Source organism: Podarcis erhardii, assembly GCF_964252035.2.
Source record: "Podarcis erhardii genome assembly, chromosome: 3".
Taxonomy (NCBI): Eukaryota; Metazoa; Chordata; class Lepidosauria; order Squamata; family Lacertidae; genus Podarcis; species Podarcis erhardii.
This window is the reverse complement of record NC_138507.1, coordinates 58,603,927-58,631,641: the sequence shown is the minus strand read 5'-3', so window position 1 is coordinate 58,631,641 and position 27,715 is coordinate 58,603,927. Positions and strand designations below refer to the sequence as shown.

Genomic DNA, 27,715 nt, shown 5'->3' with positions numbered 1-27,715 from the left:
TTGGCTTTTTACTCATTGCATTTTAAGCTGACATTTTATTTTTTTAGTATTCTGTACTTCAGCAGCTCCTTCATAGCTCTAACCCCGAGGCCAAGAGATGTCATTTTCTAAAATTGGAATGACATTTTTGTGTGTGGTCCTTCTCAGCTAATCACTAGAGGCTGCTGGTGAGAGATGTTTGTCTCTATTGTTTCACAGTGTTAAGTGTCTGTTGTTGAGGGACAGCCTTTATAGCTCCAACCTTGGTGAAAACAGCCACCTACAAGGGACACCTACTGAGCTACATGTTCGACTGCAGAGGAACTGATCCCCATTGGTCCCCACAATCCCTTTGGCTCTGAGCCAGTTTCTTCCCAGGCATCCCCACAAGCTGTATGCCAGAAAGAGCAAATAGCCCTGGTCTCAGGTGTGTTTCAAGATAAGGCGGTTTTGTGTGTTTTAGAAATCTTATTTTCACCGCTCCTTACAGTATTGTAGAACTGTTCAGATGCTAAGTGATTTCTTTAAGGTACCTGAGATAGGGTTGCAGCAGTGACAGATCCGTTAATTAAGTCTATCTGATCCCTGCTGCTACACCTGAGAATAGTAAAAACTGCATATGAATTGGTTTCATTAACCAGAAAGATATTGTATAATCTTTGCAGGATTTTTTGAAGTTCTCTTACACTATATAAGGATAAAGGAAAGCCAACCGCCACTCAGACTCCCATTGCAAACAGTTAACGGTATGACTTATATAGGAATAATGCCTTCTGAAATGGAAGTTTAAGATATATTAAAAGCAATGTGCTTGGTTTTGTACAATATGCCCACAGATTCTTTGGGGCTCTACAGAGGCAGTACTGATAAGCGTAATGGGCAACACTGAGATTTTACAAAAGGATTTGAACTTGGAAATTTGGCATAAGAAGGCTTTCGATTTATCATCCTTCCTACGACTTGCCCTCCTAGGATGCACAAACTTCTTGTAGGCATTCCCCATTGCCTCGTGAGTCGGGAGGGGAGTCAACTATTTAAATACACCCCAATGATGAAAATAGTGATGCTTGCGATACCACATTTCATCTGAAATCTTGGGAGAGCTGCTTCTGATTTGTGTGGGGCAGCACAGAGCTTGATGAACTAATGACCATGTAATCTGGTGTTAGGTAGCTTGGTTATGCATGGTTACCATACCCTGCAAGTAAATTTCTACCAAGTATTGCAGCTTGTCTTCCATAGGTTACCTGCCAGCTATTTTTGTGTGTGCCAGATTTAGCAATATTACTGAATGCTTAGTGCTGAAATTCTTACTTGTATAGTGTTTGAAAACCAGAAGGGTAGATATGCGTGTTGGTAGTGGGCAAAAGCTAATTTTGAGGCTTAATAACTGCTAACACACCAGCCACTACATGAAAGCCTTTGGCTTCTTCTCCTTGCATTCTGGGCCATTGGGAAGCAATAGCAGTTTCATATAATATAAAAAGAAACACCTACATGTGTTGAACAATACAGGGTTTAACTCTTCAGTGTTAAGAATGCTGAAATGTTCATTCAACACCCATACAAAGTTGCAAAAAGAGTAAGGACTCAGCTATACAGCTGCAAATAAAACATTTTAAGTATGTTTGAAGTGCAATATACCATGTGACACTAGATGGCAATGGTGAGCCTTATGGAAAATTCAATGTATCTTTAAAAATGCTTTTAACAAAGCATTTTCCAAACAGTTTTTATAGGTTTCGCTTAACTGCATATATGTTATTCAATGGCTATCTAGTGCAAATAAGGTATTATAGGTTTAAATCCATTGGTGATTGAAGTTAGCATTCTTATGTTGTGCTGTATTTCCAATGTGTTATGTGCCAGTTATGAAATATTGATTTTTATATGGTCTTAAGCGGCTTTTATTGTTTGGAGATTACTGCTGTTTATGAAGGCTTTCCCCCTTAATATATTTCTATATATTGTTGTCTATGCTTTCTCATGGTGCTGTTCAGCCTAGTAAAGCTTGAAAAGTAACTTGTGCTGGAGATTCATGATTTGAGGCAATCTAATATGTCTACTTTTCCTTGTTGCCTGAAAAAGAACTCTGTGCTCAAAATGGAGTAGAATCAATATTTCTTCTTCTCATTTGGATTAATCTATCTTCTGAATTTTACTGGGTTTGTTTCTGTTTTGCGGTGCTGTCCTGTTGGCATGTACAGTTTAGTACAGCTAAGTAGCTTAGTGTTGCATGATCCATGTTCGGAGGCAATCTGCAGTCTGTAGGGAAGTATTTCTTGGCTATACGTAGTGACAAGTGGTATAAGCTCCAGGCCACTCTCTGACCGCTGAAATAATTTACCTTTCTTCCTTAGATGAACGAAAACTGAAAAGTCTCATGTTTCCTTCCTTTCCCCACGGATTTTCCTTCACTAGTTTAGGTGAACAAAATTGCTTGCCAACAACTCCCTTCTAATATTTCCTGCAAAATAAGATTCCTTCAAGGGCCTATGTGATCTCTAGGTTCTCCTGGAGTAATTTTTCTTTCTTTCTTTCTTTTTGCCAATTATTTTTATTGATGTTCCAAATTTCAATCCAGTCATCGCAGATTATTATAAATTAATACCAAATTAATACAGTTTTAATTAAATGACTTCCCACTTACCATTGTTGATGAAACCTTAGCTTCTAATATTACTGTGTATTTTACATTATCTCCAGTTACAACTTATTACCCCAAATTATCCCTTTATTGCCAGCTGTATTCTTAGCAGTTTCCATTTGTGTTGAAAAATTATTTAAAGCATTTACATACTTCTGTAAAACTTCAAGTGAGAATATAATACTTATTTTCCTTTTGTTCTGTGTATGACAGTTCTTTTTATATATATATAAATTTTTATTGGAAATTTTATTTACAACATAACATAAACCCCCACTCCCCAATACAGAAATCCACCCTTATGAAACGTGAACATAACATACAATAGGCATAACATACAACAATACAAACAACCAAATAAAAGACTTCCTTTATCCTGTATCTGGCCTCCTTATTTACTTCTTATAAGCTGTTTCCTTTATGAGTAATTATTAAGATTTTTCTAATTATAACTTAAATATTCACAAAGTCTCCTGCAGACATTAATCGAAACAGTTCTGATATATAACCTTCATATATAAAAGGTAAATCTTCATTGGCCTTATTCTCTGCCATTTATATCAAACGTCTTCATTCCCAAAGATGACCTTGAGTGGCATTCCTTTCTGGGTGCCTGCAGTACTATTATGGTTGTTGTTCAGTGCATAGCTCAGGCATGTCCATTTAGGGGGGTGCTGGTCGATTTAATCCGGCCCCCGTGGCAGTAAATGTCCTGGGGTAAAATCATAAGAAAAGCTCAACAACTCCAATCCTAAAAAACCTCACGCATGTTCACTTCATCAAATCGGGCTCTCTTTGAAAAAAGTTTTGACACCCCTGGCATAGCTGGTATCTCAAGGTTAACTCTGGTTGTCCCTCCTCTTCCCCAGCTTGGCATTTCCATCCCATAAAACTCCAAGATGTACATTGTTGTCCGAAAGCGACAGTCCTTGCCTTTGTTCGCAGCAAGTTCCAAGATCTCTCCATTTTCTTCTCCTTTAAATCTCATCAACGCAGAGGTGTGTGGGGGGGGGGGAGGTATTTCTCTCAGTACCATCCTGCAGAGAGTCTGGGACCACCTTCCCTTCCTGCTTTCTTCCATCAGCATACTCAAGGGTCTGCGCTGCCTCTCAATTGGAGTTGCCGAGTCTCTCCATGTTGTTCACAGTCTATTCTCTTTGCGCCACCACACCAAGATTTTACTTTAGCCTTGTCAAGAATAGCAAGAGTTTATCTCAAATTTTCTAGATCCAAATTTCCACAGTCTTTTCAGGGGAAGTTCTCAAACACCCTCCAATAAACAAAAGGCTCACCCCCTCTTTTATCCTTTAAACCAGGGGTTGGCAACCAAAGGCCCATGGGCCAGTAGCGGCCCACGAGGCTTGTCTAACTGGCAGATGCCACACCCCCGCTGCCCCCCACTCTTAGTGGTGCATTGCGGTGCTGCGGGGACTGGCTTCCGGGTTGATGGTGTGTGCACACGGGCACAGGTGCTCCTCCAACCGGCCCATCCTCGGATAAGGTTGCCGACCTCTGCTTTAAACATTCCATACACAGATTCAGATTCTTACTTGTAGTCATTAATCATTATTTCAATAATCATTATTTCAGGAGGCAGTCTCCAAATAACCCAAGAGACTTCAAAATATAACAAAGAAGCCACCCTCTCCATTTTCCACTTCCCAACACGTTTGGAATCCTTTCTGATTTCAAACCTCAGTCCTTTGCAGCCGTTTAGCCCGCAGTTCTGATGTCAAGCACCTTTTCCATTGAGCGCCCTTGCCTAATGCCAGTTGAGTCCGAAAATTACAAGGGTGATCCCCCGCATCATGGTGGTGGACTTAGCACCCAGCGCCTCCTCCCCCCCCCCCGCAATCTGCTGAGGAGGGGAGCATTGAGGCGTCAGCAGGCCCCCTAGTCCTCCCATACCACCAGGAGGTTTCAGAGAGCGATTTTCGCCCCATTTGCTCTCCTCTCTGCCACTTGCGCCTCCCTCCAATGTAGAGAGAGCCTCCTTCATCACATGGACCAGAAACAGGAAGTCTCTCCTGGAATAATTTTTCTCTATGCATTTTGATCTTTTTTCCCTGGCCTGATTTAGGGACAAGCTATTCTGGTGCACTGGTTGAAGAGAGGGAGAAATGGGGTGTCTTCCAGATACTTTGGACTATAACTTCCATCAGCACCAGCAAGCATAGCCACTGTTGTGCTGACAGGGGCTGATGAGAATTGTAGTCCAACATTTGGGGGATACCAGGTTGGGGAAGGCTGGTCAAGACCACCTGGCAAGATTACCTGAGAAAGGCATTCCTTTCTGACAGGTAAGGTCCAGAAGATGGTGCTGATGTAATCCTCTTTCATCCCATGTGACAAATACTAATTCCTCAGCTTTCTGTTTTAACGTAATGTGTACATGAAACTACTGGGAACAGTAATTCAACAAAATGGGATTCAGTGCCATTATAAAGATATTCTATTATCTCTTCTTCTCCTTGGATCCCAGAGAGTCAGTGGAATCTCTGAGTGAGCTGGGATCACTAGTAGTCACAACAATGAGGACCAATAAACTAATGCTCAATCTAATAAGGCAGAATTTGATAGTAGTAAGTAGATCTCTAGACTGAGAAGAAGGTAGATAGCCTACTCTGGATGGGGTTGCACTTTTTCTGAAGGAGCAGGGTCACAGAGCAGAAATACATTCATCATTTGGTTTTACGGATGCCTGCCATGAGCAGGAGCGTTGCCTGCTGCACCAACTATGCACTGAAAAAGTCCCCCTGTTCAGTGGCTTGGTACTAAAGATTGTTGGCATTTAAAAAGGGGGTTAATGCATGTGTGCCTAAGTGTATGGGACACATTGGATCACAGCAAGTATTTTTTCAGGAAAAAGAATGGTTTGATCATTTTTGAATAAGCAAAGTGAACTATTTATCAAAGGCAGTGTAACTTGAGCAATCATGACTGAACTCCCATGTCTGAAATGCAACATGATTTGCTGTTACAATTTTTTATATTAATTTGAAATAACTTACAAGTAAAACTAGCTTTTGATGAGAAAAGGAGGCTAAATATTGGCCCCAGAGCAATCAATTTCCTGTAAAACAGTCATATTCTCTTCTGAGCATCTTGAAATAGAAACAAATAGGCATTGATTAAATAGGATTTGTAAGTTGTGTGGTAAAACTAAGACCATCTTGCCTATTTGTGCTATGCAGAATATTGCTCCCTTTCATCCTCAGTCCAGTATTCATGAGGATGTGAGTCTCAAATGACAGGTAAGCTGCAGAAGATTCAAGTTCATTTCTGTTCTGTCACTGCTAATTAGGTTGCAGCAGAGCTTTTCTACAGTAAGATGTTTTGCCAAACCTGTCTAAAGCACTTTCTGCAACCCTTTGACACCACACTGGTATTTCCCGAGATCACTGAAGGTGTTACTGAATGTGAAATTGGCTTAGAAGTGATTATCATTATTTACTCCATAGAATATCTGATGTCATTTTTGCATTCAGTCAACTAGAGAATTACTTGAAAGGGGAAAGATTCAGGTTGCACTTGATGCATTAATCCAGACGCTTGGTAATAGACAATGGTAGCTTTATGTTTGCTGCAGTTTCCGGCCACCTGGCATGTCGCTTTCCCCTGTCGCTTGGGAATGTTCCATGCATTGTGGAAATAGTGGGTGCATGTCTATCCCACATGCACCCTCATTGTTTGGAAAATATTGCAAGACTTTTGAAGGCTCATTTTGGGGTGGCTGAGCAATTCCATTATAACCGTTATTTGAGTATTGTTCTGTATACAACTCTAGCCCTTGCAATTTGTCCTTCAATGTCTAATAGTATTCTCATTAAAAATGATAATAAGGCTCATTTGGCACCTGTCTCTGAAAATTGTATCTGACAAATGTAAACAACCACTGCTTTGTGCCACCCTTTCCTTTTTCTTTCCTATACCTTGGTACCTTGGTTCTTGAACTTAATCCATTCCGGGAGTCTGTTCGACTCCCGAAACTGTTCAAAAACCAGGGCACAGATTCTGATTGGCTGCAGGAGTTTCCTGCACTCAAGCGGAAACTGCGTCCAACATTTGGCTTCCAAAAAACATTCGCAAACTGGAACACTTACTTCCAGGTTTGCGGCATTCAGGAGCCAATTTGTTCGACAGCTAAGCCATTTGAGAACCAAGGTACCACTGTACCTGCAAACTATGTAGCACTCATGTACAACCTAACCAGTTAACCTGTCCTGTGCATGGAGTGGCTACTGGTGCAGTCTGCACAAAGGATTATACAATTTTAATGTGCAGAATTTGCTCTGGATTGTACTTGCTTTCTCAGGTGTTCCTTTCAGCACTACTTCTTTGTAGTAAAGAACAAAATGGAATTTCCCATTTGGGTGATTACCTCTATTTCCATGTTGCCTCCATCACTACTGTACATATTGCTGTTCAGTGGCAACTCTCAGTTCCAGATCTCTCTGTATTCCTCCTGGGTTTGTTTTATCAGGTAAAGTGTGGAATGAGCCATTCCCATCCTGTTTACATTACCCTTTTCCCTTCTTCCCACCCACAAGTTTTGTGCTATAATGAGTGGGGCCGTGTCCCACTCTTGAGCTCCCTTGATCTCTGTATGCTCAGTTTATAGGTTTTTCCATGAGACTAGGAGCCCTGATCTTGTGGCGCCTCTGACCTCTGACCTGCACTGAATGTGCAGAGGAGATGACAGCGCTACTTGATCCTTTGCAAACTGATATGCTGGCAGGAAGCTCTTCCACCATGAGAGAAGATTTTGCCCTTAGATGGTAGAGCAGATGGGGAAATGCAGCATCTCATGCTTTTGGAAGCTCAAGCTAGAAAGGAAGTAGAGAATCAGATTTCAAGGAGTCCAAAGAGAGGTGTAATTTTCTGTAGTGTTCTGTTTGCTGTTTTTTCAGATGACTGTATAGGTCTCTGGTTTTCTCCTGAATTTGGCTGGTATGTATTCCTACTTGTTGAATCAGGTTCTTTCCTATTTCCAGGCTACATGATGATGATGATGATGATGATGATATCAATTGCTCCCCTCAGATTAGTCTCGATTAGTACACTTCACAATGAGTTTAATTTGCATCAGTTTTAGTAACATTCAGTTTTTCCTAAATATCAGGGTTATTTTTAACCTCAGCTATGGATGAAGAAATGACTTTGGCTTGAATGGAAATATGCACCAGATATACCATGTCATATCTAATTTGTAGTGTTAGTTCCTGATTAGCTGGCATTCTGCCTGGATTTTGAAATGAGTCTTGGCAGTTTCTTATTTATTTGGTATGTCATTAAGGGAGGATAATGATCTTTGGAAATATTAGTGAAGTATTCAGATGAGAGGTGAGTTGATTTGTTTTTACATTGCTTTTTATATTAGTGGTTTTAAACACCATCCCATGTTTGAAAGAATGGGTGCATGTGCTAGCCTTGCCCCACCATTGTGCAGAATGGCCACACCCATCCACCCACCCACCCACCCACCAGGCGTGCCCCCTTGCCCCTGCGATTGAGGGACCGTGTGACATCAGCATGTCAGGTGCACACACCCCGTGGCGTGATGACATCACTCACGCATGCCGCAGAGCATGCTGACATGTTGTGCTGATGCCCTGCGGTGTGTGTGTGTGATGTGTGTGTGAGAGAGGGTCTGCCCATTCATTGAGATTAAGGGGTTGGAGCTCAGCTCCCATGGCCCCACATAGAGGGCACCCCTGCCACCTACTGTGTGTTCATTTGCTGTATTGAAAGAGCTATAGTTGCTCACATGGAGGAGCATTATGTGTATAGAGACCCTTCACATGGCAGCCAAATGTACAGACAAAGGGGGGTACTGTCTACAGTAGTAAAATGATACATTATGATGGACCTTTGCCCATGTTGATGAATAAAAACTGTGTGCTTTAACCACAGGGAAGAGTGGTTTCTTATTATCCTCTTAACCTACCACCCTTGGGAATATATGTGCACTAGTGACATTTAAAACATATAACAGACTATGCTGATTCATTGTTCTTAATTATACTTTCATATACTTAATGCTTCTATAATTTGTATTGAAATTTATTTGGAGGGGGAACTAGACTTTGCTGACTGTGTAGTATGAGATACATGCCACATATTCTTAATATTGCAATAAACCATCATATCATTATGTTTTCTGAACATAATGCAGACACAACAGAACAGTATAGCTACCGCAAAAGTGGTGAGTCCCACACAACAGAGTAAAAGGCTGCATCTTCAGCATACAGTGGAAGTTGTACAATGAAGATGTTAAACATACCCCCATGGGCACGGAATTCCACAGTTTAAGGGCTGCTACCAAGAAAGCCTAGGCCACCATCCCCTACACTTCTGAGGGTGGAGGAAGTAAGTCGTGAGCCCAGTGCGCTTGTGTGATCTACAGATACTTCCGTTTCATCCTCAATGGCTTTTGAGAGAGCACCACAGAGCCTTTGACCTCTTGAATATATTCTGTTTTGAAGTCAAGGAGTTACAGTAAGTTTTATGTGGCAGTTTTGAATGTTCTTGTGAAGTAGTCGTATTCATCCATGAACTGCCTTTCACTCAAGGCAGCATACAATAAAAACAGGGTGTGTGTTTTTTTAAAAAAGTAGACACTTGTTTTTAAAAACAGTACAGTACAATACTATGCAAAATAGACACCCATGGCAGAGACCCTTTCACCCAGTTGTGGTACATCAGTTGTGGCCATGACACAAAACATAGGGAACTGCCTTAAACCAGGCCAGACTGTTTCATTCATCTAGCCTTGTATTGTCTGATTAGCAGCCATTCTCACAAGCCTTTCCCATTACCTGCTTCTTGAGACCCTTTTAACTAGTGATCCTAGAAGGACTGAACCTGGGACTTCTTGCATGTAAAGCATATGCTCTACCAGGAGCCATTGTCCCTTCCCTGAAGCCGTGATACAAGTCAGCAGAATGGGCACGAACCTGGAAATGCTAGGTGTCAGTCTCAATCTGTATCAATACATTTACAAGATGGGTCAAAACACCCAAATACAAATTTACTTTGAGTTCAGTTTGTAACCACTTGAATTAAAAACTGAATTAAAAACCCAGTGTGCATTCCATTGCTGTGCACAGTGGAAATTTACCGTTACTGGCTTGGCTGTTTTTTTGCAAGCAGTAAATGGCAAACTCTGAAGTTGCTTGTGCACTGTCGCCACTAGTTAGCACTAATCAGGATTTAGATTCCTAAAATTAATAGGGGCTTTGAAGGACAGCAATTAGGAACATTAATCTTCCAAACGAGTCCATGTGAGATCCATTGGTACTTTTACATTTATATACTTGAGGGCACTTAAGCCATTAAAAAGGGTAATGGCTGCCCTTAAGGCATGTGTGTTAAAGCAGTATGTCAATTTGGTATTGTGACAGCAGACAATGATAACATTGCTTAAAGGAATACCACTCTTCATTTTATCAATTTAACTTTCTATAGCAGTGGAAGGTTTTGCAGCAGAATGGTTCTAGCACTATTATAATCTTAAAGCAGGCAAGATTTGAACATTAAGTTTTGTCATGACAGATGCTGATTAAAAAGGTCCCTCAGTGAGAATAGTGTTATAACTTTTCAGAGGCTTTAATGTTGTTTCCTGGTACGTTTCCTTGCCTCCCCCCTTTCCATTCTGTAATCTGCCATCCTTGACAGTTGCTCTGACATAGCAATCAGCTGAGTAGAAAACAGTGCTCTTTGTTTTTGTTTGACAGTCTAAAGTGATACATAAATGCCTAATATATAAAAGACTTCACTCGGGTGGAAATAGAACTGATTTTAGATGCTTTAGAAAATCAGTCCAGTGTTGTCAGAGATATTAAAGTTCTGTTTGCTACTAAACAACATCCAGTTGTTTTGAATTTCTCCATTATTTCCTAAGGAGTGAATTCTCTCCCCCCCCCAAAAGAGTTGATTGATCTTGATGATAAATGCATGTCAGTATCTGCCACTTCTTCTGTTAAATATGGAGTGACATCTTAGCTGATTGAGCTGGTAGGAGTGTTTCAGATTCTAACTCACTTCCAAATTCCCATCCACCCTCAACTTCAACGTCTTCAGGTTTTGCTTCAGGTGAGCATGTTCAGAAATACCATGGTTGTGGCAATACTTCATCCTTAAGGGGAAGCTTTTAACCTAGTGTGCATATGAACTTAGGCTTTGGTCCAACACACTTTTCTGAACTTGTACCAAGTGTGTGGTTTAATATAAGCCCTGAACAAAGGTTATGCCATAACAATCAATCATGTAATGTTGTATGAAGACAAAGGGCAGTATTCAACTAAAGCCACCTCATCAGCACCCCACTCTCCTCTCCCTGTGCAGCCAGCACCCTACCCAAATCTGCTCCAGGGGGTTGTGGGAACTCCTAGAACTCGGGGGGGGGCGGGGCTCAGGGGAGAGGAGGGAGAGAAAGTTATGTTATGTAACCAGAAATCATTGCACTGATGGAGCATCCATGTAGTGCTATGTTGGGTACAGGCCAAAATAGCAGGTTTGGAAAAAGGTTATACAAATGGTTGACTATAAAGTTCGTTGGACTTGTTTTGTAAACTGCAGTGCTACTGTCACTTCCACTTGTGACCTGTCCCTTCACTTTCCATGAAAATATGGCCAACTTATTAAAGCAGGTCTGTTATGAACATTGTGTCATGTAATCTGCAGAAGATTACTGCCATTGGGTATTACATGATCATATTTCAGTGACTCAGTTGATGTATAAAGGTAAAGGGACCCCTGACCATTAGGTCCAGTCGTGACCGACTCTGGGGTTGCGGCGCTCATCTCGCTTTATTGGCCGAGGGAGCCGGTGTACAGCTTCCGGCTCATGTGGCCAGCATGACTAAGCCGCTTCTGGCAAACCAGAGCAGCGCACGGAAACGCCGTTTACCTTCCCGGCGGAGTAATACCTATTTATCTACTTGCACTTTGATGTGCTTTTGAACTGCTAGGTTGGCAGGAGCAGGGACTGAGCAACGGGAACTCACCCCGTTGCAGGGATTCGAACTGCTGACCTTCTGATCGGCAAGCCGTTTAGACCACAGCGCCACCCGCACCCCACAGTTGATGTATAGAATAAATTATTTCAGGATAGGCATCAAACTCTGATGCAGAATTTTATACATTTAGTGTGCTTGTTTCCCACAATATTATTGCTTAAAGTGACCATACAAAGCTGACATGCTGAGAAAGATCACTGGTCCATCCAGCTCAATATTACTGCCTCTGACTGATTCTGACGATAAGGTGATTCCCATCACCTCCTGTTTGATCTTTTTTCAGCTGAAGATACCAAGGTTTGACCTTGGCATAGGTTCTACTACAAAGCAATGGTCCTTCTCCAGTGATGTTGGCAATTCAGTTTGGTTGAAAAGGTTATTTATTGCATAATATATGATTTAATTTGACCACATTTTAAGTATTAATACACTTGAAATCTCCTGACCTGCACCTCTTGACTTAATAAGCTTTAATTGCCCATTTAATTGTTTACCGTATTTTTCGCCCTATAGGACGCACTTTTTCCCCTCCAAAAATGAAGGGGAAATGTGTGTGCGTCCTATGGGGCGAATGCAGGCTTTCGCTGAAGCCTGGAGAGCGAGAGGGGTCGCCTGCATGCAGAAGCCTGCGCGCACTGAGTTCAGCGCGTCCAGGCTTCGCGGACCTCTCCGCAAGCAGCGGGAGCCAACGCTGGGCTCCCATGGCTTGCAGAGAGCTGCCTGTTTGGGGGCTGGGGCGGGGGAAGTTCGGGCCTCCCCCGCCCCAGCCCCGCACCTGGGGGGGGGGAATATTTTTTTTGCCTTTATTTCCCCCCCCCCAAAAAAAAACTAGGTGCGCCTTATGGGACGGTGTGTCCTATAGGGCGAAAAATACGGTAATTATGCTGTTTTAGTGAGCTTAAATTTATTGTACTTTTTAATTCTGGATGTTTGTAATGTTTTGATGAAATTGTTTTATTGTGTGTTTTAATAATGTTTGGACATATTTTTATAACTGGTTTAGAACTGTAAACCACTCTGAAGCCATTTTGGCTATTAAGCAGTTTATAAATTATTATTATTATTATTATTATTATTATTATTATTATTATTATTATTATTATTATATTGTTTTCAGTAATTAATTGATAGCCACTGCATAAAGATGCCTACTAGAAGTCTATAATATGGTCATAGTCTAGGTTTGGTTGTTGCAAACAATTAGTTTCTTGTGGAAGTTCCATAATGTAGGGTTGGCATACAAAGAGCTCAAAAATGGTAAAACTAAAACAACAACAACAACTTTGCACCCCCCCCCAAAAAAAACAGCTCAACAACTTTTCTGTCCAGATTTTCACTGTATGAAATATGGCAACCCTACATAATGCTAATGAATAAATCTATATATGAAGAGTGGGCAAGCCTCTTATTGAACCTAGTAGAAACAAAACTGCATGATACAATTCTGTATTTTTCCCTTAAAAAATTATAGATTGCCCCCCAGCAATGCTTCCAGCATGGTGTTATGCTAGCAGTGCATGCATTTATAAGGTTTTTGAACTTTTGTGGTATTAATAGACCTTTTGATCAATGTTACCGTTTTGTGCAGACAGTGGTGGCATTCCTTTTGTATACTTTATTAATATAGTGCACAGTAATGGAAAATGTGCATGGTTTAAACCTTAAAGAGTGTGTGCCTATAAACCTGGATATATAAAGCAGCTGAGATTACTCATAGTTGAACTCTCAGTTGGTGCTGATGTAATTTGGTGTAACATTATGGTTTCCTACTGGGATAGCTTTTAGCTGCATTTTAGCACTTTTGTATCAGTATTGCTACATAAGAAGGTTGGCAGTTTGTAGCCTCTAAAATAGTAGCCAGTTAATACATGGTGTTGTGAAATGCATGGCTTCTCATCTGTTAAAAGTTCTTTTAAGGGCACGCAGACACACATTTTGGGATGAAAATGGGAAATGCACCAAATAACAGTGGTCTTGTCAGGACATAGTGACAAATTTGAACCTGTCAAACTGATCATTGTAATAAAGGTATTGAAAATCAGGAATAGGATCATTGGAAACTGCCATGTTTTGAGTCAGACCAATGGTCCCATCTAGCTCATATTGCTTATGTGGGAATTAGATGGTAGTTTCCATTTTCAGACTATGCAAAAGACAGCCTTGGGCTGTTTGATGCTTTTGTTCTCTTTTCCCTCCTATAAAAACCATGCAAGACACTTTCAACTTTTTAAAATGTTACCAAAACAAAAACAATCCAGAGCTCTGCAGACAACATTTTGGACAGCTTCAGCTCTTGCAAAGCCAATAGAACTAGAGCAGGCATGTCCAATTCCCAAGAGACTGTGATCTACTCCCAGTATAAAAAAACTGGCAGTGATCTACCCTTTGTCATTGGAGGGAGAAGGAGCGTGTGTGGGGTGGGTGTGGATTGCCCAGTGTTGTTGAGCTCTTTTGGGGGAGGACTGCACAGAGTTTTTTTACCTTTTTCACAGTAACCTTTTGTACACGATAAGGATCCTGCGATCTACCAGGACCAGCTGTGGATCTACAGATAGATCATGATCTACTGGTTGGACATCCCTGACCTAGAGAAACCTAGAGATATACAGGAAGAAAAGTATAATAATAATAATAATAATAATAATAATAATAATAATAATAATAATAATAATAATTTATTATTTATAAACCGCCCATCTGGCTGAATTTCCCCAGCCACTCTGGGCGGCTTCCAATCAAGTGTTAAAAACAATACAGCATTAAATATTAAAAACTTCCCTAAACAGGGCTGCCTTCAGATGTCTTTTAAAAAGAAGATAGCTGCTTATTTCCTTCACATCTGAAGGGAGGGCGTTCCACAGGGCGGGCACCACTACCGAGAAGGCCCTCTGTCTGGTTCCCTGTAACCTCACTTCTCGCAATGAGGGAACCGCCAGAAGCTCCTCTGTGCTGGATCTCAGTGTCTGGGCTAAACAATGGGGGTGGAAATGCTCCTTCAGGTATACAGGAAGCACAGAAACAAAGAGATATTGTTCAAGCCTTTGTGGGGAGTCTGATTCAACTGTGGCCTCAATGTCACTGCCATTGTGCTTTTCCTCTGGAAGGGAGGGAACCTCCAAAATCACCCAATTTTGCCTTGTTATTTGCGGGAGGCAGTGGAAGACAGGAGTGCCTGGCATGCTCTGGTCCAGGGGGTCACGAAGAGTTGGACATGACTAAACGACTAAACAACAAATTGGCTCCCACATGGAGCTGATACACATTCTTTACACTATATTAGACTGTTTATCTATCAGACTCAGTATTGTCTCAAGCTGGCTATGACTTTCCAAAGAATCAAACAAAGGTCCTTCCCATCACCTGTTGCCTGATCATTTTTAATTTAAGATGCTACAGATCTAAGTAGGCACTTTTTACATGCAAAGCATGTGCTCTTCTATTGAGCTGCAACCTCTCCCCATTTTTAATCTTCCTCCTCCTGAGGAAGGGAATATCTGTTGCCTTTCCTTAAGACTAAAATGAAGGTTTATTACCTTTGACTTTGAAAAAAGGTCTTTGTGCTCATCTTTGCTTAGTTATTTTTCATAAAAAAGCACAACCTCTCATTCCACACACTTTTCTTCATAATGTCTCCATTCTGTAATTAAGATTGCCTACTTCTCACTTTGTCCATGGAGTTTTGCGAAAAACTCCTTTCATCATGCGAAAGGCTGGGCTGGATGAATCCCAAGCCGGAATTAAGATTGCCGGAAGAAATATCAACAACCTCAGATATGCAGATGACACAACCTTGATGGCAGAAAGTGAGGAGGAATTAAAGAACCTTTTAATGAGGGTGAAAGAGGAGGGCGCAAAATATGGTCTGAAGCTCAACATCAAAAAAATGAAGATCATGGCCACTGGTCCCATCACCTCCTGGCAAATAGAAGGGGAAGAAATGGAGGCAGTGAGAGATTTTACTTTCTTGGGCTCCATGATCACTGCAGATGGTGACAGCAGTCACAAAGTTAAAAGATGCCTGCTCCTTGGGAGAAAGGTGATGGCAAACCTAGACAGCATATTAAAAAGCAGAGACATCACCTTACCAACAAAGGTCCATATAGTTAAAGCCATGGTTTTCCCAGTAGTGATGTATGGAAGTGAGAGCTGGACCATGAAGAAGGCTGATCGCTGAAGAATTGATGCTTTTGAATTATGGTGCTGGAGGAGACTCTTGAGAGTCCCATGGACTGCAAGAAGATCAAACGTATCCATTCTTCAGGAAATCAGCCCTGAGTGCTCACTGGAAGGACACATTGTGAAGCTGAGGCTCCAATACTTTGGCCACCTCATGAGAAGGAAAGACTCCCTGGAAAAGACCCTGATGTTGGGAAAGATTGAGGGCACAAGAAGAAGAGGATGACAGAGGATGAGATGGTTGGACAGTGCTCTTGAAGCTACAAACATGAGTCTGACCAAACTGCGGGAGGCAGTGGAAGACAGGAGTGCCTGGCGTGCTCTGGTCCATGGGGTCACGAAGAGTCGGACACAACTAAACGACTAAACAACAACAACAACAACAACAACAACAACTTCTCATTTGATATTAAATACAACATAGCAAGTTTTGCTTGTAGAAGAGGCAGGACGCCACCTGTTTTTTCATATAACTTCCCTCCTTGCAGTATACATGTTTCTGGAGCAAGACCTATTCAGTACTGTATTTCAGGAATGGGGAATGTTTGCCCATCATGTTGGTGTGAGGTTGATGTTGCAGTCCAACAACATATGGCTACCATCTCTGCTTCTCCATCCCTGCTGTAGTTCTTCTAGCAGAACTTTAATTCGCCCTTCCATGCTTTCTGGGTTCTTCAGCTTTTCTTGAAGCAAAACATCTGAATCTACACTGAATTGCAAAAATAAAACCATTCCTCCCCTTCAAAGCCAGTTCTTTCCCCTCTTCCCACAATGGGCTGAATTTCGAATTTCCTTGGCATTCATTTTACCTTAACAGCAGCAACTGTATAAAGACGCAGTCCTCAGATCTAGGGCCTTGTTGACTGGTGTTTAGGTTTGTATCGTATCTCTCTATCTTCCTCCCGTTTGTTGATAGATCGATAGTAGTAAGTCAATAACATTAAATTAAAACTCTGGCAATGCAAGTATTAGTGCATTTTGTTCTCTTTCATTGTGGATTTTGCTAAATGTCAAGTTTAATTCAGTGTTTGTAGTACCTTACTTTGCAGTCTCTCCTCAGTTCTTACTCAATTTGTCCCATCCATCTTTCACCATTTCACATGCTCAATACTTATTTTCTTACATTTATATCCCACTTTCTTTCCATCGTGGAGTTCAGTACAGTATATATGTGGTTCCCAGGCAGTCATTCATTTCATGCATGCATTTACCACAACTAGATATGCTTTACTTTTGCAAGGTGGTGGCCTCATGTGCTTTCAGACCATACCCTTTGAGCACAGTACTAAACCACATGGAGTTGAGTTGCTTGGCTTGTGATTTCTGGCCCATTGAGGGGATTTCTTTGAACCTGACAAATTTTAAGCAAATTATGATGAGGGACAATGTTATTCAAATTTTCTTTTAAAAATAATACTCCTGGTATGGAAATTCGGGAACTTTTTTCATTGACTTTTTCCCTTTAGAAAACACTTTGGATAAGATTATATGCATGTACTCTTAGATCTGATATTTAAGACATAACATATTTTCCCCCTTTCCTTTCTTTTAGGGGGTTGCACCTTTAATGATGGTCCAGGGCCCTGCGATTACCATCAAGACCCATATGACGACTTCGACTGGGTTCATGTTAGTGCTCAAGAGCCTCACTACTTGCCACCTGAGATGCCTCCAGGTAAGAGTTGCTACAGTGATGGTGAAAGCTAAATACATTGATTCTGTGGAATATGGCTAGGCTTATAGCACCCAGTAGTGCCCATCACACAGAAAGGTCTTTGATCCAGTCAACATTCCTTAAGTGGGACATGGGAGGTTGGTGGCGGGGGGTTGTTGTTGTTTTGCCAATCTCAATCAGCCTCCACATCTCTTTCTACACTGTTCTGAAGGTGGAATTGACGAGATGTCAATTCTTGTTCTGCAAGAGAGAGAGAGAGAGATGTTATTTTGTTTGCTGGGTCAAAGAGCCTTCTGTCAGTGAGAAGGAGTCCACTGGAGTGTGGAACCAGAGTGTTCTTTTCTAAGAGCTGTTATCCTTTGAGCAGGTTGGGGGAATGGATGAGGTTGTGGTAAGATTCAGTTGTGTAAAAGAAACACTAATAAAATTGACTGTGAAGGCTTCCAGGTATGTCTTAACTATAAACGTACCTTGCTTTAGATAATAATAAAACTGAGTGCAACTCGTAATAAGATAACAGTAGCCTACTTCACAGGGAAGTTGGATAGATAGCTAAATTCCAAAACAGAATGACTCACACATGCCAACATAAGAGTTCTATGTGCCCTCCCTATCTCTCAAATTTAATTTTGATGTTCAGGTGTGTAAGTGTTAATGCATATGTAATTGAAATAGCACTACTTATGCAAAAGAGGGGAGTATCAACAAGCCTGGCAGAACATCATAGCATGCAGAAGTACAAAATTTTTTTTGAACAAAATAAAATGGGAGAAGCGCAGTGAAGATGAGCATGCTCAGTTATCATGGAAAGCTGATGGCTGGGGTGATGAAATGAAAGATAGTAGTGGAAATGGAATGGAGTTCCTTAAATTCTGAACAGAAGCCCTCCATTTGGTTGCCAGTCACAGTTGTAGCATATTACAAATCTGTCATGCCTTCTTAGTGAAAATCATGTTGACATTATTTTATTTTATTTTATTTTTGGTCAAGGGACTTTACTTTTGGAACCTAGAGAAGCATTTACATGTAGGCTTCCCATCTTCATTTGGAAGAAAATAATCTCCCATATTTTTTTTTAGGCTGTAAGTTAGGTATTGGCCTTCACTGTCACTTTTCAGTAGATACAAAGAATGAGCCACCAGCAATTTGTCCTGTACAAACACCATTGAACCTAAGAGAACATGAACAAAAAATAAAAGAAATTAAAAACCTTAGTGACAAAAACTGAGGTTACAGAATTAAACCATTTAGCCCACTGTGAACAGACTTCAGGCTCCCAAGATCTATGTTGTTGTTGTTTTTTTACTAGACCTCCTTCAATCCCCCAGCAGGAGCCAGGCAGAAAGACTTATCTAGATACCTAAACTGAATTCAGCCCTTCCACTCTCAAAATTCCCTCCTGGTTACCCCCAGCTTTTTTTCATTCTAGCAGTATAATTTGGGTGGGAGAGGTGGAGGGAAGTGGCATCTTAATGTTCTTGCAATTGTTAAACAACAAAGTGTAAGAAATCCTGGCCAATCTGTAAAAATCCCCCAGATATCTACCACTCTATCTTCTGGCCACTGATTTAGCCAGAGTAAAATATGGAAGAGTTGGTATATGTGTTTAGAATTACTTGATGCTTCCCCACAAATAGATACAAATTGAAGTGTATTTTGTAAAGGAAAACACAATTATTGAAAATATTTAAACATTTTAACAGTGACACAATCTTTAAATTTAGTAAGTGACAAATACAGAGAGCATAGTAATTATTTAGATCCCTGGTTGTTTCCAATTAATTTTGTTTACTGCAAAGATTCCCCCCCCCCCGCCCTTTCCAATTCAAATTAATTTTGGTTGATGATACATATTTTCTGAATTATAGTTATAAATCAAGTAACATGGAACAAATTAAAAATCTAATATATCATGTTTAAAAATAGCTGTGCTGTATCTGTGCAGTAAAGATCATTCAAAGTATCTACATATGCCATCAAATTTTATTTTCAATGTGGAATATTAACATTTTCATCTAAGCAATTTGTAATGCCGAAAGGTCTGTAGACCTAATGAAAAGGTTTGAATAAATGTGTGTGTTCTTGTGCATTGGTAAATCTGCTCTTTAGTGTGTTCCTCATAAGCAAAAAGTTTGCTTAAATAGGTTTAGCTGATGTTTTCCTCATTTTTTTAAAAAAGAAAAGACCAGGTTAACTATCGCCTGATAAAAAATTCTACCTGATATATTTATACTGCATCGTGTTGGATAACAGCAAAATAATAATAACAACAACAATAATAATACTAGCATATAATCTTCTGGCTGTTCATCAACTTCAAATATCAGAAAAAATTCTGATTTATGGAAATATTTCCATTGTTAATTACTACTGTGGACATGATAATGAATAACTGAAGAGGAGCAGCCTAGCTGACCTTGTCTGTTCACCTTTGATGAACAGCTTAATCGGTGCTTTCTAGACAAAATGATATGCTGAGTAAAATGAATGCTTCTGAAATTCAACTGCATTTTTCAATTAATAGTTTATTGAATAATTAATCATACGAAAGGAAGAAATAAGGTTGAGGCTCCTTTGTTTGTGCCTCCGAACCATTTGTGTCATTTGCAAGGAGGAAGAATGAGAACTTTACACTGTAAAATTAGATCAACTGGTTTGCAAGCCCCTTTTCTCACCGCCCGTTTCCTATAATTAATTATCCTTAAAAGTGGGTGCGCTTTCATGTTTGTAATTAGCGATTAGGCTTCTATCATTAACTGGCTGCAATTGATAAATGGCTGGATGCTACAGTGCACCTTCCTTGTTAAACAAGGCAACACGTTATAAATGCAGAAACACAACCCCATAATAGTCACACATGCTCCAGTGTTTACTGAAGGGGAAAAAATGTATCCTTTGTTATATATATTATGTAGAAAATATACCTCTTCCAGATGCTTCCCCTCCCCAAAACTATGCATTGCCTTCTCCCACCCACCAATCAGTGAGCTATGACAAGCCTGCAAAATCAAAATCTTAAAGCAGGCTCAGTTTTGCTATCCAGTTAGAATACTGAGAAGTCCCCATATTAGGTATCAAAAAGTAGGTACTAAGAACCAATGAACTTGTCCGTGCCAGATTAAACCCTGTGGAGGCCCCATGGCAGTCGAAATCTCAGGAGCTCCCTCATGCACGTGCTCAAGTGGTATAGCATTGAGCTAAGAAAGCTTGGTTGTAATTAATTTTCGTTCAAGATCAAATCAACATTATTTTGACCTGTTTTCGCGGGGCCTGTAAAAGGCATGAGGCCCATAGACTGGTGCCTACTCTGCCTATTTGGTAATGCAGCACTGCACTTGTGTGAGATCAAAGTCACTCAACATAGGTAGGCATGGTGGCACTTGTTACAAACTGTATGTTCAAATATTGGCCAGTGTTAGGTGCAAAGCAATGCATAAATATTATTATATTACTATGATAGTATAAAGCATGCAACCAGGCCACCACAACCACTATTTGAAATGATGATTTACTTTAGATGTCTCAGTAGTTGTTTTGATCACAGTTAACTTGTGTTAGAGAGAAGACTCGTAGTTAAGTGAAAAGGTGAACACGGTGTGGAATTATTGGAAGACAGAATATCTGGGAGTAAGTTGCAAACAGTTATTGTTCTGAGTGACATTGGCCAAGTTCCCATCTCACTAAGCTGGGGGCTATAGTTTTTTCCTCCCACTCCTGCTGAGGAGGAGCAAAGTGAGAGCCACCAGTGCATATATAGTAATCCATTAACTATGGCTTACCGTAATGAGTGAATGCAGCCCATCACTTCAAGATTCCAAGCTCTTCTAAATTCTATGGGTTCCACATAGTTTATAATTTCTTATAGATTGAATTAATTGGTTTAATGGCTTAAACCAGTTGTGGGGTGATGTCCCCATTGTGGACATTCACTCATGCTACAGCTGTTCCGTTAGCAGGACCCCTGTTCTTAGCGTAGCACAACAGATGAATCCAACAGATATCTTACACTTGCAAAAATGTCACACAGTGTCTTGGGAGTGTGAGTTCCAATTCACACAACACTAAGCCAAACCATGGCTTAGAACAAAATGAGCAGATGTGAGAGTTCCTGGCCTGAAACATGGCTGCTGCGCTTCTTTCTCAGTCCTGTTACTACTACACGTGGCTAAGCCATGATCTAGTTTAACATAGGATTTAGAGGTCAACCGTGAAAGATTTTAAGCTAGCTGTCTGGAATGTTTCAGCTAGGTTATTTTTAAAGCATGTCCTAACTGGGAGACAATTTACAATTTTATCTACAATCATCACTTCTGATGGGAAAGATCCAGTCCCCCTTGAATTTATTATCTAGCTTTAACCATTATATTTTATTGATTTCAGCTGCACATTTAAATTATGCTAAAAAGAAAATTTTCTCTTTATTATGGGAAGGTCATGTATGAAGTATATAATGCTTCATTGAAAGGTGTAAAAGGCATGTTTGAAGATATTACATGACATTGAATCGAAAACCTACTGCTAAGCTATATTATGCCCCTAAGAATTTCAGATTTGGTTTTTTCTTTTTTATCAATAGTCACATCAGGCTGTCAAACGTATTTCATTCATAAGTCTATTATAGGGCACAAAGACTGAAAATGTCATCCTTTTCAGTTGAGCCTGTACTTTTGCCCTTTCTATCGGAGCTGCAACACATGTGATAAAATCAATTAATTGGTGCATTTGAATTTGAATGCTTCACTTGGTGCTAGATGGAACTTGGGATTTGAATTCCAGTGCTCAGCATCTGAACTTTAGGTACCTCTGATACTGCTTAAGTAGTTTGAAATAATAGTGTTGATGGTGTTCAGTGCCACTTGGATTTGTATCTTTATATATATTACTTTCATATGGGAAAATCCTTCAGTCTCCGGCTATCTTGTTAATTTTGAACTTTAAATATTTAGAATATTATTTATCAGCAAATCAGTGATAGTGCTTAAAATGTCTTCCATAGATGTTTTTTTTAATTGGCTGTAACATAAAACTTGCAATAACAAAAGGTTTTGGGGGAGGGCGGTTGTTACCAGAACATTTTTAACAACAGAGCTGACATGCACATTTGTTAATGTGATTAGTCCTATCCTCTCTTAGTTAACAGTTTCCCTTTTTCATTTTCGTTTCTCTTTAGTCTCAATTTTTGTGTTAGGCCATGTTATGTATAGTCCCTTTATGGCAAGGATGGGGAAGCTGTGGCCCCCGAAATAGTGTTCAAACACAACCCCTGATCACCCCCCATCATTGGCCATGCTGTCTGGGACTGATGGGAGTTGGAGTCCCGCAGCATCTGGAGGGCTAGAGGTTAGACAACCCGGCTTATTTGCAAAGCCTTCTGATACCTTGTTTGCTTCTGTTCCCCTCTCCTCTCATTCTCTTCTCCTTTTAATTCACACATCTGTTTTCAGTATCTTATTTTTCTGCCTAGCGGGTGGCTGACATGGAAGAAAGGAGCTGGAATTCCTGCTGCAGGGTGTATAAGATAAGGGTGAGAGTGATGATGCAAGAATCAGATTTTTCTGCCTTGTTGTCCTTTACAAGACACTTAAAGTTGCTGGAGGGTATCCATGTCCTGTTCTACAGCAGTTGCTCAGCTTCTTTCATGCTCAAGTGTTATCTCTTAAGTTTGCTCTTTTTTTTGCCTGGACATGACTAATTGAAAGTATACATAATAGAAACTTTGAAATGCACATTTCATTATTAAAAAATTCTGACCCTTCTGCCCATACAGGTAGCAAGTGGTACATTTAGATTCCACACAAAATCAGAACCATACTGACAGCCAAAATTTCTTAAGGGTAAAAGGTTTATTTAAAACGAAGCACGTCGCATTGGGGACCTTCTGGCAGAAAGTGCCATGGGTGCAATAAATGAACCATGAGCCCATGAAATCTAGAAGGTTGCTTCGGTAGACATAGTTATATAATACTTCAGAAATGTTAAGGGTGGCTTTTCTACACATAAAATGCAGCAAAATCTTTGGTACAATGTATGGTAAAGTGATTGTCATTATAAAGCTCATATTAAAGTTTTGAAAGCTTCAGCCTTGTTTGTAGCTAAAGTCAACAGCTGTATTTTCGTCGTCTTATGGTTAGGAAACCTGGAAGATGATTTATATTGAGTCAGAACATTGGGCCATCTAGCTCAGTATTGTCTACAGTGGTACCACAGGTTACATACGCTTCAGGTTACAGACTCCGCTAACCCAGAAATAGTGTTTCAGGTTAAGAACTTTGCTTCAGGATGAGAACAGAAATCGTGCTCTGGCGGCGCAGCAGCAGCAGGAGGCCCCATTAGCTAAAGTGGTGCTTCAGGTTAAGTACGGACCTCCGAAATGAATGAAGTACTTAACCTGAGGTACCACTGTACTTGGGTCTGGTCCTGCTAGCTAGCGATGATGGGAATTGTAGTCCAATAACACTTGAAGACTGAACTTTGATAGGAGATTTACGCAGCCACTGCTGACTACCCAAAACTGATTGCCTTATGACTTCTTTTATTGTCATTTGCCTGCTTGCTCTGCCCCAGAAGAGGGGAAAACAGCAAACAATGAAGTAAGTAGAAAGAACACCAGATGCCACAGGCTGGGAAGTGGTGGTGGTTGGACCCAGAGGCAAGAAACAATATTGTTCAGTTGGCAGGAGGGAGGAGGGCGGAGAGGGACCCACTGGTGGCTTCCTGCCAAGCTTCCCCAGGCCCTCAGCCTGGAGCCCAGCACTGCTAGCAAGAAAACAAAAATAAATCCAAATCACAAAGTAGCATACAGTATGGAACAAGCTGCTTCCAGGGATGGGCAGCCACATAAGTTTGCTCTTCCATGAGGGTAATTATGTCTTCATGACTTCAGCATATGCCCCACGAATGGATTCTAGGGCTGAAAAGAATGAAATTCTGGAGCTTAACTGAAAGAATATGCAGTATGGATTGGAAGCTTGTCAATCTCTATGGTCCTTTAGCATCGGAAATGGCATCCACAATTGCTTTTTGATGACATGCAAGTGTTGCTGTCACAATGTACCAGTGTCTGTTTAGCTATGCAGAAAGGCTGGATCCTTTCCTTCCTTCCCCTCTATGCCAGATACCCAACTTTGACAGGCTGGGTGGGCTGCCCATCTGACAATCACAAGGCATCATTATGATGTAAGGTGACAGCTTCACAGGGGGCCTCTTTGAGGGTGGGCAGTGTGCCTTGAAGAGACTTCTTGTAACCACCGATCAGCCTGATAGCAAACTTGCAACAGTTCATCTGAAGCTTCCAGTTGTTTCTTTGGAGCTCCATCCTTACCTGCTTCATGCCTGATGTCACATGTGATGCCTGTGAGGGGGAAGTGGGTGTGGTTTGGAGAAAACAGAATTGCAGGACAAATTGGGACACATGCTGAACCTAATTAAGCCTAGGAACCAGAGCTACTCCTCCCCTGAGTTCTGAATTTTATGGATTTAATGATTTTACAGGTAAATCAGAATTAAACAGGGATTTGGAAGTTTACTGTATGGTTCTTGGCAAAGTGGCATGCTTTATTTTCAAACAGCCTTGTACACGAGTGAGGGAGTAGCAATTGGTGTCAGTTGGAAACCCAGACACCAGGTGTCAGTTTCTGAATGAAGGGCCTGGTGGGAATGTGTGGGGCTGGCCATGTGATGACAACATCCACTGGTCCATTCACATATTCAGACTGGAGAGTTGCTGCTAGTCAGTGTAAATACTGAGCTAGATGGACTGATTTGGTATAAGGCAGCTTCCTGTGTTTTTGTGGCCCTCTAGATGAGCGCTGGTCTCCAACTCTCATCATCCCTGACCATTGGCTATGCTGGCTGAGGCTGATGGGAGATGAAGGCCCATAGGTTCCCATAGTAGTGTTGGATTTCCAGCAAAATGTCTGGATATTTTGCTACAGTATATTTTCCAAAGCGGTTTAATTCAAAATGATATTGCTATAGTTGTATATTTATCTTTAAATCCAACAGTTATAATTACCACATCTGAAATGCCCCATTTCCAGCTGCAACAACAAAGGTTCAAGGTGTTACATTCTCTACTGAACTGTCGGAGGGAGAGTCTTTTAATGAAGGGCACATTTTTAGTGTAAAGGCCACTGCCCTCTCAGATAAAAGTACATTTTGAAGAATGTCAAGAGATTACAGGAGGCAGAAAGGATATGCTGAGATGCTGTCTTGCATCTGCTATTTTGAGAATGTAATGATGTTGCGTTTCAGCTATAATTGAAGATAAAAGTTGCAAAAGCAAAGTTGTAACACATGTGGGAAAGCTCCCAATGTAAGAACATGCCTTCAGTTGGTGCCTTGCCTAATGAAATTAGGAATGGTTTTGTGCACTTAGTCTTAAATATTAAAACAACTACATAGATTATGGTTTATGAGATTGCACTGTCTCATAAAAAAATCCAATATAAGTTGACTACAGAAAAACATGCAGGAAAACGGATTAAAAATTGATCTTGGCAGTTAGATGTAAAATGCCTTAATGTTTCCTACATGCCCTGTGATATGTCTTGTGCACAGTTGTATGAATAATTTTGACACGTCAGAGCAGGTAGTTCATCAGATGTTGCTGGATTGCAATGCCCATCATGATGGGAGTTGGAGTTCAACAACATCTTGGGGGGGGGGGAGTCACAAGTTCCTCATCCCTGTGAAGGGAACATTCAGGAGCCAAAAGAAAGTATCATAATAACTTGACTCTAAAGGTTGTCATCTCTCTCAATGGTTGATATAAGCATGAGACTGCTTAAATCAAACATTACCTCTTTTCTAGAGTGTGAACTCCTTCTTTACTGCTGCTTGAGGCTAGTTTCACATCCATGTTAACTTTAACCATAGTCAGCAGCCATCACTGCTGACGTGATAATTAACCATGAGCAAGTATTGTGGGGGAAGAAGTGCTCTGCTCTGGAAAGAAGTGTCCAGTGCTGCAATCAGACCTCAATGCTAAATCACAGTTAAGTTTTTGGTAATATAACATCTGAACTATCCCACAATGTGAAAGTCATGATAAATCTGGCAATATGTTGCTGGGAAGAAATAACCCTAGCATTTATTGGGGGGGAAATGTATTTTAGTAACACCTGTAATGAGAAACAAATTACTTTTTAACTTTTGTGAGGATGCTCTTCAGAGTCAGAGAGTGACAGAGTATTTGATATACAGTGCTGCTTTACAGATATTGTTGTAAGAACTGCAACTTTTAATAATTGGAGCCAGAATTTCCTTTTAGCCCCTCCTCCCTCCCTATCTGCTTTTCCTTTTGTGCTATATTTTTTGAACTGGATGCTTGAGGGCGGGATTTGGTAATGATCTATAAGCCATTCTGGGAGCCTTTTCAGCTGAAAAGCAAGGTAAAAATGCTTTAAGAAACGCAATGTATCAGCCTGTGAATGCACATGACACCCAACACTGACATGTTACATGGTACAGTAGATATAGTTTCCTAATAATTGTATTCTTCCTGCAGCTGCTTATTATATGTGCAGAAACCTGTAATTAGTGGTCATCACCTAAAATCTTTAGACTTGAAAGTGAGGTTTGGTCATAGAGTGAGAATGTCAAACATGCCTACATGCACCCCGTGTGTGTGTGTGTGTTCTCAGATTGGAGATTAAATATGATTTGCTGTTTTTTCCATAAACTGCTCAGGATAGTGGTTGCATATTTATGATTTTATTCTTCTGTTTATGAAAGTTTATGTTGTGTCAAAATGTTTTACCAGCACTTGTCACTATAGGAGAAAAGAGATGATATTGGGGCATATGTTTGCAAAATTTGTGGGTAAACATTCTGAAAGTTGAGATGGTTAATCTATGCACAATATGCAGATAGAAATTTCAAAGCCAGGATGGTTAACTTGTGCATGCGATATTTAATGCTCCTGACATTTTCATATATTTTTTGAAGAACCCTTAAGTGTTATGAACCCCTAGTTTGCATTTTTTCTTTCTTACAGTCAAACATTCTGCTCTCTCTTTTAATAAAGTGGTGATAGATTATCTCACTGAGCACGTTTTTTTTCTGTAGTAGTTCATTTTAAAACTAATGGCCTTGTTAGGAGAAGAAAATGAGAGAGTCTATCAAAATAAATTTCCAGAGCTGACTAAGCACCTTCTCTCTCTTTTAAAACCTGTTTAGTACAGCTTGTTAATCAACATGGTGTTTGGTCATTAG

General features: G+C 40.5%; 1 protein-coding gene across 14 annotated transcripts in view; it reads left to right on the top strand.

Annotated features, from left to right (window-relative positions):
* The window catches only part of PTPRK (protein tyrosine phosphatase receptor type K), a 341,149-nt gene that overhangs the window by 67,907 nt on the left and 245,527 nt on the right, over positions 1–27,715 (top strand). For all 14 annotated transcript variants that reach the window (XM_081856114.1, XM_081856122.1, XM_081856118.1 and 11 more), the window contains exon 2: positions 17,378–17,500. In XM_081856114.1, the coding sequence (XP_081712240.1) occupies positions 17,378–17,500 (123 nt within the window). The remainder of the gene's footprint in view (positions 1–17,377; positions 17,501–27,715) is intronic.